The sequence below is a fragment of the Ctenopharyngodon idella genome, chromosome 6 (assembly GCF_019924925.1).
Source record: "Ctenopharyngodon idella isolate HZGC_01 chromosome 6, HZGC01, whole genome shotgun sequence".
Taxonomy (NCBI): domain Eukaryota; kingdom Metazoa; phylum Chordata; class Actinopteri; order Cypriniformes; family Xenocyprididae; genus Ctenopharyngodon; species Ctenopharyngodon idella.
In genome coordinates this window covers 8,350,570-8,364,567 of record NC_067225.1, presented here as the reverse complement: position 1 = coordinate 8,364,567, position 13,998 = coordinate 8,350,570, and the positions used below count along the sequence as shown (strand labels likewise).

General features: G+C 35.0%; 1 protein-coding gene across 5 annotated transcripts in view; it reads left to right on the top strand.

Annotated features, from left to right (window-relative positions):
- The first annotated feature begins 304 nt into the window (after positions 1-304).
- The window catches only part of xirp2a (xin actin binding repeat containing 2a), a 39,065-nt gene continuing 25,371 nt past the window's right edge, over positions 305-13,998 (top strand). Inside the window, exon 1 of one of the 5 annotated variants that reach the window (XM_051897001.1) lies at positions 305-2,545. In XM_051897001.1, coding sequence (XP_051752961.1) covers positions 2,360-2,545 — 186 coding nt within the window. In that variant the 5' untranslated portion in view covers positions 305-2,359. The remainder of the gene's footprint in view (positions 2,546-13,998) is intronic. The other 4 variants (XM_051897000.1, XM_051896999.1, XM_051897008.1 and 1 more) reach the window with 4 other exon arrangements.

Sequence of the window (13,998 nt, the reverse complement as noted above, 5' to 3'; positions counted from 1 at the left end):
TCAGTTATTGTCAATGTTGGAAACAGTTGTGCTGCTTAATATTTTTTTGGAACCTGTAATACTTTTTTCAGGATTCATTGATGAATAAAAAGTTTAAAAAAAAACAGCATTTATTCAAAATAGAAATCTTTTCTAACAATATCACTTTAATATCACTTTTTATCAATTTCACACATTCTTGCTGAATAAAAGTATTCATTTCCTTAAAAAAAATAAATAAATAAATAAATGCTGTTCTTTAAATTTTTATTCATCAACGAATCCTGAAAAAAGTATCACAGGTTATAAAAAATATTAAGCAGCACAACTGTTTCCAACATTGATAATTGAGTATCAAATTAGCATATTAGAATGATTTCTGAAGGATCTGAAAGTTTTCCTTAATAAAAGCATTAATTTCATAAAAAAATTGTAACTGACCCCAAACTTTTGAACAGAAATGTGACTGTATATTGTCACTGTAAACGTTTTGTGTCATGCCTGGTTAGGACACAATACAATGGTTGCCCCTTAAACATCCATTTTTTTATTTTTTTATTTGAGATACAAGTAAAATTATAAATCAGTTATTGTAAACAGATACTAACAATAGAGCCTAAATTGTACCTAATATATTTCTAATTATGCAAGGATGGATTACAGTATGGCAATGAGGCACTGCAAATGGAGTTTGGTATAAATGTTATTGACACCATGATGTTGTCACTTTTGTAATTGTGATTTAATTTCTCATCATACGCATACCAAATACTTTTTTTTTTTAAAGATAAAAAAGTGGCAATTATGAGCTAAAATCTTTGAATTTTGGCTTTATACGTCGCAATTGTGAGCTTTAATGTGTAAATCACAATATACCATCTTATTTTTTTCTTTTAAAGTTGCAGTAAGTGATCTGGGACATGCTAACGTTAGCCTGCTAGCAGCATTGAAAGCATACGATCCCATCCCGCCGTCCAAAGCCACGCTTCCCCCAAAACACAAGAACGCGCACACACAGAGCTATCGGCAAAGCATCACAAGAGACGGCGTTAAACTAGCTCATATCTCAAAGCACATAACAATACAATAATAATGAACGTAAACAATTTAGAGCGCTTGTACCTGACTGCTGCAGATTCATTTCGGTGCTGATACTGTGGATACGCATATTTCCGAGACTGACTGAACAGCTCCGGTTAGAACGTCACGGGTTGCCATCTCTTAATTACGGTAGTTATGATGTGAATGCAGAATAAGCTCGTTTTGATTAGGTAGGAACTGTAAAAGGTGGCTGCTGTTGGTTTGCGGTGCTCCGTGACTGAGATCTTTCTGTATAAACCATAAACTCAGCATAGCATGAAACGCGCTGATGACGTATGATGTCTGCGGGAACAGAATGCGCGAGGGTATAAAAACATCCGTTGACAGGCAGGTAGGACATCATATCATATTATTTGGACCGAATATAATAATTGGATGAACATTTTATGGTCCTACGCCTTCCACAGACGGTATATATTTATAAAAATGTGTTTAACATGGTATCAGGATATGAGGAGACTTTCAACCAGTATGCTAGCTATAATAAAAAATGTTTCTGTAGAGAATCACCTACAAATTTAAGTCCCTATAGCAAAAACCATGTGGGGCGGGGAAGGGGTTGGTTTCCAATGAAGGTGAAGATTATTGAAGTATGTTTTTTACAAGAAAAAACTATTTCAATCTTTCTACTTCAAAATTTTGTTTAATTCAATGTTACTTGCCGTTTCTTTGTAATTATTTGTGAAATTTACTAGCAAATCCTACGCCAAATGTTTTTCAGTGTAGTTTTTTTTTTTTTTTTGGGGAAGTTTAAGTTTTGGGGAATTTTATGGCTGTGTGCAGGATACAGTCTCTGGGTGGGTTCTTTTTTTTAGGAAATGTGTGTGTGCTGAAAGGAAAGGGTGTTGGTGTCAAAGCTGTGAGGAGGGCTGTGGTCAAGTTTCCATGATTTGTTCAGGGGTGATGTTTGTTTCCTGTTGGCAGGAGTGTGTGTGATTATGTTTTACTGAACTGCAATGCTTTTGAAACCTTTAACTTTGGCATTCTGTGTGTGTGTGTGTGTGTGATTGTGTTTACTGGAAGGAAATTCATAGCATGAGTTCACAGAGAAGTTTTTTTTTTCTTTTCTTTCTATTTCTCCTCCTTCAAGGCTGTCCTCGGTTTGTCCGTCTGGTTCGGCCTCCTAGACACCACAATTGTGCCACGCAGTCCTTCCTCCACATCCCTCTCTCGCTCTCTTTTCCTCTCTCTCACCGTGTCTCTCTTCCTCTGTCCACTCTCTCAGTAGTGGTCCTCTTTGCTCTCGTGGGGGAGGCTGGAATATCTGGTTTCCTGAACAATGGAAACTCAATCAGGAAATGGACCCGAGGTGTTGAAAGAAGGAGAGTACGCTTGTTCATCTCCTCTCGCCCTACGGCCTGTGGACGCTAAAGAGGACCTGGAGGAGAACAGGCGCATTGAGAAGTTTGACATCCCACTCAGCAGTCTGAAGCAAATGTTTGAGAAACCGACGGCGCAACATGTGGTGAGTCTTAGAGCGAAAGAAAGAATGAGAGAATGTACAGAAGACAAATTATGAGCTCTTGAGTTTGTCTGTTAATGAAGTGAACGAGTGTGTGAATTAGGATGATGTTTTTATGATATTTCACTGGTGGCTAAAACATATAGATGAAGATACATATACTCACATTTGTTTTTGGGTCTGTTTGTTTCCCCTCATCATTCTTTGGTATTTAAATGATCTGTTTTCGTACATTTTTGTTGTTTTGTTCACTTCCAACTGTCTCCTGTCTACGAGATCCTTTTTGAAAATGAAGTGCCTATATGCTAACAGTAACAGATATTGTACTGAAAGACATGCTTAACTTTGATTAACATGATTGACATGATTAAAAAACACACATTATTTGAAGCACATTCACAGGTTAGAGAGCTAGACTACCAGTAAAGGTTTGGGGTCAGTAAGATTTATTAATGCTTTTGAAAGCAGGTCTTACTCACCGGGGCTGGATTAATTGATAAAATAACTTTTTTCTATTGTAATATATTTTAAAATGTAATTTTTTTCTGTGAACAAAGCTGAATTTTCAGCATCATTACTCCAGTCTTCAGTGTCACATGATCCTTCAGAAATCATTCTAATATGCTGATGTGGTGCCCGAGAAACATTTCTTATTATTATCAACATTGAAAACAGCTGTGCTACTTAATATTTTTTGGAAACCATTATAGATTTTTTTTGTAAATTCTTTGATGAATAGAAAGTTCAAAAGAACAGCATTTGTTTGAAATAGATTTTTTTGTAACAGTGCAAATAAATAAATACATTTACGACAGTTCTTTCTGGTTCTCGAATCTGATTGGCTGATAGCCATGCAATATTTTACTGATAACACCTTATCACCGTTTGTATCACTCCGCTTGAAGCGACTGTCATGGCGGCTGAGCAAATCCACCGTATTTTTTACAAATACTACACTTGTTGTACCACAAACTGTAGTTTTAAGAGGTTTTTTTAGGTGAGAATGTAGTTGTTTAGACCTGAAATATTTAAACATAGTGCCTATTTTACAGTTTGTTTAGATGTTTTCGGAGATGCGAGCTCCAGGCCGTCAGCGATCGCTCAGTGCTCGTGTACCCGCCGAGAACAGCTTCATCTCGGCCAGTGCTTCGGGGATTTGCCGCTGGTTCTTATAGTGGTTAAACATGAGATATTATTCATTTTGGGTACATAAAACGGGCAATTTAATAAATTAATTATTAAACCAGCTGTGTCATTGCCAACACATCAAACCCAACTGTATTCATGTTATCATAACTCTTCAACCAATTGCACAATCAATCAAAATAATTCAAATTGCTCATACATAAATAAATAAATAAATAAAAATCTTACTGTTTCCAAACTTTGAAATAGTATTGTTTATCCATATGCATTTCCACATCTGGCATCTTGTCCAGTCTGACAACAGGCAGAAGATATCTAGAGATACATATCACTGAGTTTTGTGAGCATCAGTTTGTTTCCCCTAATCAGGTTTTGGTATATAAGTATTTTAAAGCATTGCTGCTTTCTAGTTCTGTAAAGTCATTTTCAAAAGTGAAATGCTGTGCTAATAGTTCGAGACAATGAATTGAAAGGAAAAGTAAAGTGACCTGGATCCCATTCTTTCTCTGGACAAGTTTTGGTTTCACTTGCAATAAACTTGGGATTTTCTGTTTTCCAAAGCATACTTACAGATTAATCAGCTGTTTTATCAAACCAACATATCCAATTTCTAAAACCTGATCACTGGCAGGATAGCCTGCTCAAAAGACCAGCTTAGGCTGGCATGATATCCCATGCTGGTTCATGCTTATCTGGTCTAGTTTGGAATATAGCCAAGCTGTTTACCAGCACAACTTATCTGGTGAAACTGGTCAACCAGTATTAACTTTATAATTATACAATTTTGGTGACCAGCATTAAAATCTTACTGTATGTTGGTCTTTTCATTAGGGTAACTATTTAAGTGGTTCCCAGGTTTGTGCTACTGAAAGTTACCTTTGAAGAACGGCCTTGAAAGTTTAGTGTTCAACAGTCACAGTTCAGTGAAGTGACACTGATGGGATGGCTGGGAATGAAAAATTAATGAGACAGGAATGAGAAATAAGTGATACAAGAATGAAAATTGAAATAGCAGACATGAAAGGAGTAAGAAAAGATGAATAGAGACAGTAGATTAAGAGAGCAAATCAGTTTAATGTGTGTCTTCATACCTTTGGCAAACTGCTCTGCACTGGAAAGCTCTTGTTTTGCTGGCTTTTTACATAGGAACATTTAATCCCTTAAATTAAATTTTGTTGTGAGCTCACAGAGAGAGAGACAGAGAGAAAGGTCACAATCTGCACAATCTGGTAATACAGAGAATGTGCGTCAGCACACACACACGTACACAACAAAGCTACAGACACTCACAACAGAAGCAGCTACTGGCAATAAACTTGTGGGAAGCAGAGCAACTGTGCGCTGACATGCTTTCACACACACACAAAATGTTTCAGTATGTTATTTAAAACTTATTTTGGGGGTTCTTTCCGCAACACTGGCTTTCGTATAAATAACCCTATAATTTGCATGCGGGTAGTGTGTGTGTGTGGGCAGAGTAAAACCAACAGAAGAAAGTGAGAGAGATATAGAGATAGACATATAAAGAGAAAGAAAGAATGAACTAATTAGTTTAGCATGGTTTGGTTTTACTCATACTTGCAAGTACACACACACACACACACACACACACACAAACAAAACCTGCGAGTTCAAAAGAATAGGTTTAATGTTATTGAATTGTAATAATGACCAGTGTTGGGGGTAAAACATTACAAGTAACTTGAGTTACGTAATCAGATTACTTTTTCAAGTAACTAGTGAAGTAACATTACTTTTTCAATTTACAACAAAATATCTAAGATACTTTTTCAAAAAAGTAAAGCAAGTTACTTTTTCACACTGATTGATTGACAGCTCTCCAGTCCCCATGTTGAGAGAAATAAAGTGCAGAGGTGTTGTGTGCGCTGTGTGAACATGATGGTTATTGTAGTTCTAGACTAAATGTGAACATGCACTTAATCATCTCACTTGCACAAAAACATTCAGTTTTCCTCAAAATGAATAAAAACAGTGAAATGCAATCTCAGAATTTTATGCAAACCTGTAATAAATTACATAAATATACTGTTTAATCTCACTTATTAACCAATATCTTTGCTGCTGACATTCAGTGATCCAATTCAACCATACTAATAAGCAAAAATTACTTGAGATTAGATTTAGAAATAAGAGTGTTGAACTTCATTCACCTGTATCCTATTCTTCTTTAATCCAGAATGGCAACACAGCTGAAAGGTTTGTTTGAGCTGCGCCCCTCTACTGTACAGGCGTAAATATGCATTTCCTTCAACCTTTGGTGTGAAAGGGCCAAAAAACATTTGCCAAAAATAGAACTTTTTTTGTTGTTATTAAAAAAACAAAACAAGCAAGCCCAGCCCAAGTGAGAAAAAGTAATGCAAAAGTAATGTAACACATTTATTTTTTATAAAAAGTAACTAACGCAATTAGTTACTTTTTTAGGGAGTAACACAATTTAAAAGTAACTTTCCTCAACACTGATAATGACCATCATGTTCTAAGGATACTAGGCCAGTTATATTTTGTCAGATGTATATCATGTGTACCATCCACTGCCCTTGCATGTTCATTTATTATTACAGTTTTGTTTTTAAAGCTGCGTACACTCAGTTTCTCAAACTATTGCTCCTTTTCTCTAAACTCTACACACAAAACCACAAAACACAGACACAACAAAACATGACACATCTCTCGCAAAAGCAAACACTTCAAAACTATTTTAACTCATGGAGCTATACCCATATGTGAAAAAGTGTAGTGTACAGGAGCTTGTCATAGCACTCAAACATACATGTATGTGCACAAATACGCTGTATATGTATGCACAATTGATGCACTCCTGCAAAACTGCTTTGAAACAATCTGTATTGAAGTACTATATAAATAAAGGTGATTGATTGATTGACTTTACAGTTATTAAAGTGAGCTGAATGAACATTGAACTGACTTGAGCTGTATAATGACACTATTGGCTTTACAGCAGAATTTGAATTTGTTACTATTGTGAAGCTGCTTTGAAACAATCTGTATTGTATAAAGTGCTATAGAAATAAAGGTGACATGACTTGTATGCATATTCAGTATATATTTACAAAATAAACAGAAATGCAAGGGTGAAAATGAATTTTTTCTCTCTCAAAACACATGTATAAGTGTTTTCACACATGATCATTGGTAATCAGAAAATGAGTGTGGCATTTGAATGGCAGTGTTTTCCAAATGAAACACAAGAGCTGTTGTTTTTGAATGATGTGTCTAATGTAGACATTGTGCTTGCAGTTTTGTAGACTTGGTCTGAAGATTATGTATACAAGTGAATGGTTTCACTGAGTGGGCCTCAAGTAACACTTTAGTGTGTAAGCAAGAAAAAAATGTAAATATTTTGTCTATTTTTGTCTATATACTATTTTGATATCAGCTACCAGTAGGAGTGTAGTACTCTAAGCTCAGTTTAACACTCTTCACCATGTGTACATCCATTCTGCAGAATACCACAGAAAATGCTCTTTAGTAAGAGATCATCATCAGCCTAGCAATGATTCATTTCTCTCCCATTAGTTCTCAAAAAAAAAATGTCACAATGCCTAAAATACATTAGGATGTAACGGAAGTAGCAACAGATCGTTTCTTCCATATTATGACATCAAAATGAAAAAAATGTAGGGTGGGGACTTGGCTCAAACCACTGCCTGTTGATTGGACAGAGGCAGATCCGAATGCTAACTTTGAGTCGATTGTAAGAAAGAGTCAGGGTCTATGCAGGCAAAATACTGCCTTAGTGAGCAATTGGTCGCATCCCAACTTACATACTTATGCTGTGCACTAAAAAAGTATGTACTTAGTATGTACTTTGAGTATGTATTGTAGTAAGATGACGCCCTTGTACTGGGATATTGTCACATATTGGTAAAGATTGCAAATTTACAACTTTAAAATGGAGCATTAGTACTTACATTTTAGGTTCACATTTAAAAACTGGCCTTGCATTTTTCTCTAACTGAAAAAGTCTAAAGTCAGTTGTCTCAAACTTAATATCAGCTGCAAAAATATCTAATGATGCACAATTTTCTCTGCTCTATGATCTGGAACAGACACATTCTTATCTCACTCACCATTCAAGATGGAGGATAATATGCAAAAGGTTATTGGCAGCAACTGTCTCTACAATAAAATGGTGATAACTTGGTATTACCTATCACCTCTGTGAAGAAATTAAGTATAGGACATTAGTCATTTTACAGCAGCAATAACTGTAGTAACTATGGTATTTTGATGGAAACCACTGTTGAATATTTTTGTAAGGGTCTCCAGGGTACTCCATGCATAATGCTTGAACTTTACAGGAAAAAAGAAGTAATCTAGAATACTTGGTATGTGACTTTCAGATAGTTAGAAAGATAGACATTTCTGTCACCAGTTACTCACCCTCAAGTTGTTCCAAACCTGTATTAATTTCTTTCTTCTGCTGACAATATTTTGAAGAATGTCGATAACCAAACAGTTGATGGTTGACTTCCATAGTTTTTTTTTTTATTCCCATACTGTGGAAATCAATTTGGCCCATCAAATGTTTGGTTATCGGCATTTTTCAAAATATCTTATTCTGTGTTCAGCAGAAGAAAGAAATTCATACAGGTTTGTAACAACTTGAGGGTGAGTAAATGATGACAGAAATTTCATTTTGGGTGAACTATCCCTTTAAGTTGTAGATTTCTTCATCCTGGTGGTGAAACACATGCCTGGCTGTCTGACTGGATGCTTGAGTCTCGATTCTGAGGGGCTTTTGGACAAGAGCAGAATGAGTGAATGGTGTTCCTGATTGAGTGGCTAATTGTTGGCTAGATAAACACAGGAAGAGGAGAGAGATTGCTAGATCCATCTATCGTTTCTATCTGAAACTTGACCTCTCCACCCCACGGGGGTTATTAATATTTTATGATCCCTTTGCATAGACACGCACACACACACATACACACTTGAGTCTTTCTCTCTGTCTCTCTCATTCATTATTACTCAGTTAGGGTATACAGAGAGACTACCATGATTAAAGGCTGTCAGAAAGAGACTGAGAAACTTTCATTTCAGACATGAAATCCTTCTCCTGTTATTCATCAACCACTTCAGAACACAAAGGAATACAAATCCTCACATCCTGTTTAAAGTCTAGTTGGATTTTAATTTAGGTTCATCCAAGGTTTAGATAACACTCTTAAACTCTTCAGCTGGCCCAGAGATGTTGTTGTGCATTCTATCCAGTAGAGGTCACTATCAGCAAATGTAATGCTTCTGCCTGCAGTAGCTATTATATTAATACTGCATTATTGTCATAATGAACTAAATGATACCTAATCAATGTTTTCCCATAGTATAATTATTCAGTTAAAACTTCATAAATCTGCCTAAAACGTCAGCAAGGAAAAGAATGCTTCTTATCCAAATGGAGTAATTGAAATCATTGTTTGGATATGTGGTCTCAATATAAACAAATATCTTCACAGTGCTTGAGCTGATCTAATTTCGCTGTTTGTTTCCTTTCAAGCAAATATGTTCAGAATTCAAGGAATAGGGTGAAACACTTCACACACCCTGGTGAAAATACTAGTATAATCCATCATGAATTCCCATAATGGTTCTGGGTCATGCTGGTTAGTATTTAGTGCTGGTTAGGTATTGGTAGTCAATCATATCTACAGGTTTGCTATTTATCAGCATGAGTACTGGCAAAGTTGAAGAAATATTCTTGGTTCAGTACAAGCTGACAGCTTTGTGACATGCTGTCGATTACCACAAAAAATAACTTCCCTCTGCCTATAAAAACCAATAAAATCTTGTGTACATTAGTGCTCACAATGAAAGTCTAAATGTCAAACACTGCTTCATACCCTTGTGAAAAAGAAGTGTGCTTAATTATATTGAATGTTCACTAGTGTACACTACTTAAAATCTTCAAAGTACTGTATATAGGTAACACTTTACAATAAGGTTCATTAGTTGACATGAACTAATAATGAACTGCACTTCTACAGCATTTATTAATCTTTGTTAATTTCAACATTTATTAATACATTACTAAATCAAGGGTTGTATTTGTTAACATTAGTTAATGCACTGTGAACTAACATAAACGATGAACTGCTGTATTTTTATTAACTAACATTAACAAAGATTAACAAATACAGTAACAAATGTATTGCTCATGGTTAGTTCACGTTTGTTAATACATTAACTAATGTTTAACTAATGAACTTTATTGTAAATTGTTACCAGTATATATACATATACACTTATTTTGATGTGTTGACTAACATACTAAAGCACATGTAAAGTGCTTAACTATAATTTTAACTGTAGTGTATTATTCAATATTACATTTAAAGGTAACATTTTAAACGTGCTAAATTGCAACTTCATCATTACAAAAGTGTAATTACATATATAAAAAATACATGATATTCAAGTTTCAATAGAAATGACAGTATATTTAAGTTTACCATAAATGCTTGTCAGCAGATTCGTCAGTATAACCATATACTTTAAAGTCAAATAAGCACTTTAAAGTTCAGCTAATTGCATTTAATATAAATTTAAACTATGAATACATTTTCACTTAATTGCAATTAACATGCAATTAAGAGCCCAAACACATTTCATTCAGTTTATACTTCTATTAAATTATATTATTTACATAACAAGTGCTCTTTTTAAAAGTAAGCTTTCTTTTGACAAGGGTAAAGCCACTTAAACATTATAAATGTTAACTTGAGATTAGTGTGATAAAACTGTTTCCTAACCTTGTCTGTGCGAAGTTATATCCAATTTTTTCTGTCATAAAGCTAATAAAATCTGTAACTTTCATGTGATATGTGCAAACCCACCCACAGGGATTGGTTGGTAATACATAATAACACATTCATCTGCCTAAAATAGTCCCACCACTAAAAGGATGATTTATACTACTTGTACTACTTTCCATTGTAAGTATATTACTTTTAAGTATTACTGATTTTGTTTGTTTTTATAAACAAGTCAAAATTATTTTCTGTAGTATTCAACAGCGCTGTCACATGTCAATACAGCTTAACTTTTACGTTTAGTTTTGAATAGACATGAACTCAAGCTATAGCTGACAGTTAACAACTGCCCCGTCACTGCTAAATATACCCTACAAACACAGTAACTTCACTGCTAAAAGTGTAGAAAGTATTAGGTGCTGTCATCTCACTCTTTTATAGTTATCCCTGCGCTATGTGTGGAGCTCAGGCTAAAAGCAGCTCCTTGTGACTGTTTCTGGCTGCCTTTAGTGTTAAAAAAGAAAAGAAAAACAGAACTGTCGGTCAAGGCCTGGGGACAATAACTCAGATATTTAGATGTTTAGATGTTCACGCACTGTCACAGGATGTTCGGTATGAGTTCTTGTGTCATCTCAGGTGCGCGTGGTAATCATACCATGTCTTCATGCCTTGTTCTGATTACAAACCACCATCCATCATGCTTTCTTTCCTGTGTGTGTGCATAAAAGCCTCTCAGTTTGTTTTAAAATTGTTGGTGGGAATATTGTTTGTGTTAGCAAGAAGATGGCTATATATCTGTTTGAGTGTATGTGTGTGAGAGAGAGCGAGCTGCCCTGCTTGTTTTTCTAACTCCAGGTCAGTGACTCATGTTTAAATATGTCCACTTATCACAGAGACAGGAGAGTAATGGGAGACTCTCAGTGGCGCTTACAAAAACAGGAAATCCCCTTACATACACAAACATACGTAGGTGACCAGATTTCAAAAATGAAAACCAAGGACATTTCTAGCTCAGTGATTCAACATATTAAAATTTCCAATGTAATCATCATTCCAATTTTGTGTATTTTGACCATTGTATAATATGAGCAAATGTACTGTGATGAATACAGTATAGTATGTCATATACTCTCAAGAAAAATGCTTCTAAACAGTACCAAATTGGGGTAACCTGTTTTAAATAACCTTTTTAAAAAGTTTATTTTTCATCAATATCTTCATATTATTAATATTAGTATTATTAATTTTATTCTTATATATCATTTATTACTTTTTTTTTTTGTTACTCCTCTATCTGCCTGGTCTTATAATATGATTGTTGCCTCTATTTAAAATGTATAGACATTTTAAGAAAGAAATCATTTACCTGTTGTGAGTGTGCTGACACTTTTGTTTTGAAAAACAAAAAGATTAAAAGAATAAAGAAGGACGATACGGTTCTAAATAGATCCAGAGAAACAAGCGCGCCGCCATCTTTAATAATATTGTCTTTGAACTTCCGTTTTTGCGGTAGCTCTGTATATTTCTATGGCATCGCTGTTGAAGAATAATTAGCTGGTGAAGTGGATTTACCTGTTGTAGAGTTAATGAAAGTTATCATGAGCATTGTAATGTTTAAAGCACGTCTTAACAAATGTCAGTAGACCGTGAAGATTTTAAAACGAGCAGTTCATTCATAAATACGTAAGATCGCTGTGGAAATACAAACCGGAAGACAAAAGACAACGAGCGCAGCGCTGAAAAGGGGCGGGGCTACTCAAAATTACATATAGTCATCAGCGCAGACTGTAAGACTAATATAGCTTTTATTAATATTTGAATGATCAGTTTTATTTCAGTTGACAAAAATGTTTTTAATAGTTTTAGATTTAGTTAAATAATAAACCTGCTTGCAACTAATGTTCATCAATTTCTGTTCAATATATATATTTTTTTTTATGTTCAATAAGCTCAGTAGATATTATTTCACTTTACAGGCTGTTTTGAATGGGCAGGCCACCAAAAATGGGAACATAGTTACCCAAAAAACACAATAAGTACCATGTTAATACCATGTTGTTGTCATTTTGGACACGATTTTTGGTGACATCATGTTTTTTGAACACTATGATGGTAGTCCCATGGTATTCTTTGAGGTACTTTGGAATGCCATGTAAATACCATGGTATCATTTAGTACCATTATATGCATCAAAGTACCGTATGACCATCTGATATAAGGACAAACTAAGGGACACACAATATTGGCAAGATTTGTACATGTAAATCCTTTTGGTTTTCAAACTTTGATTGAAACGTTCCACATGCTCCTTTCATGAATGATAGAATAAACAAGATTCACAAAAATACACATACTATTTAGGAAATAAATGACTAGAATCTGATCATATCTCATTTATTATCTGAAGTTTGTTCAGGTGAATTAACTCACAGCTCTTTTAATCTTTATCCAGGTAAAATTTTAACTGCGTAACTATGGTGAATTCAGGTTGGACACTTTTTGCCATTGAGAAAAGTGAAAAAACCTGAATTCACCCTACAGTTTTTGACAGCTAAAATTCTGCCAAAATATCTGTGCATTTGAAAACACAATCAAGGTGTTTGACAGCACTGTGACGTTGATGACAACATGAGAAACCTACACGCACGGCTGTTTATTAGAATTCATTTACAGTAGTTAGCCTTTAATTTACTTGCCGTGTAACTGATAAAGTGAAACTCAGCCTTTCAGTGTGTGTAAATGAAACCACCTGTTCTCTGCTGGGCAGGGTGAACTTTGACCTCTCGGCTCAGTATTCGACAGACTCTGTGTGTGCGTCTTATGCCCGATGAGCTGAATAGTGAAATGCGACTCCACATGACACAATCAGTGTGTGCGTGTCTGCATTAGCATGTGTGGGATAGTGTTGATTTTCCCTTCCTGATGTTCTGAACTACAGCTGCATGAGTATTATAGAAGAGCTGATCTCTCTCTCTCTGATTTGATTTGCAAATTGTTTTGTAAAACAAAACAGCCAGAGAGGTGGTAAAGGAAAGAGAGCACTAGATAGCGAAAAATAGAGTTTCATCCGGTTTTTACTGTGTATGTGTGTAATATGTATATCATGTGATGTCTGTATATATAGCTGGTGTGTGTAATGTTTTTTTTTTAGGGTTAATAGAAAAGTTCACTCGGAAAAGAAAATTATGTACTCACCCTCATGTCATTTGTAAACTGACTTTTTCTTCTGTGGAACAAGGATATGATTTTCCATACAGTTAATTTCAATGGTTACCACAGCCATCAAGCACGATTTTCAAAGCATGATTTTCATTTTCAGTCTGTTCCTCACAGTTATTATATGACTTGAAATAAATCATATGGACTACTTTTATAAGGCTTTTTTTTTGGAGTTTAAATGTTTCTGGTCCCCATCCAATAAGCTCAGCTCAGACATTCTGTAAATTTCTTTGAGTTTAATCACATATAGTCTTAAAAGTACCTCTACTATACTCCAACTTTATTTTACAATGCTTGTAT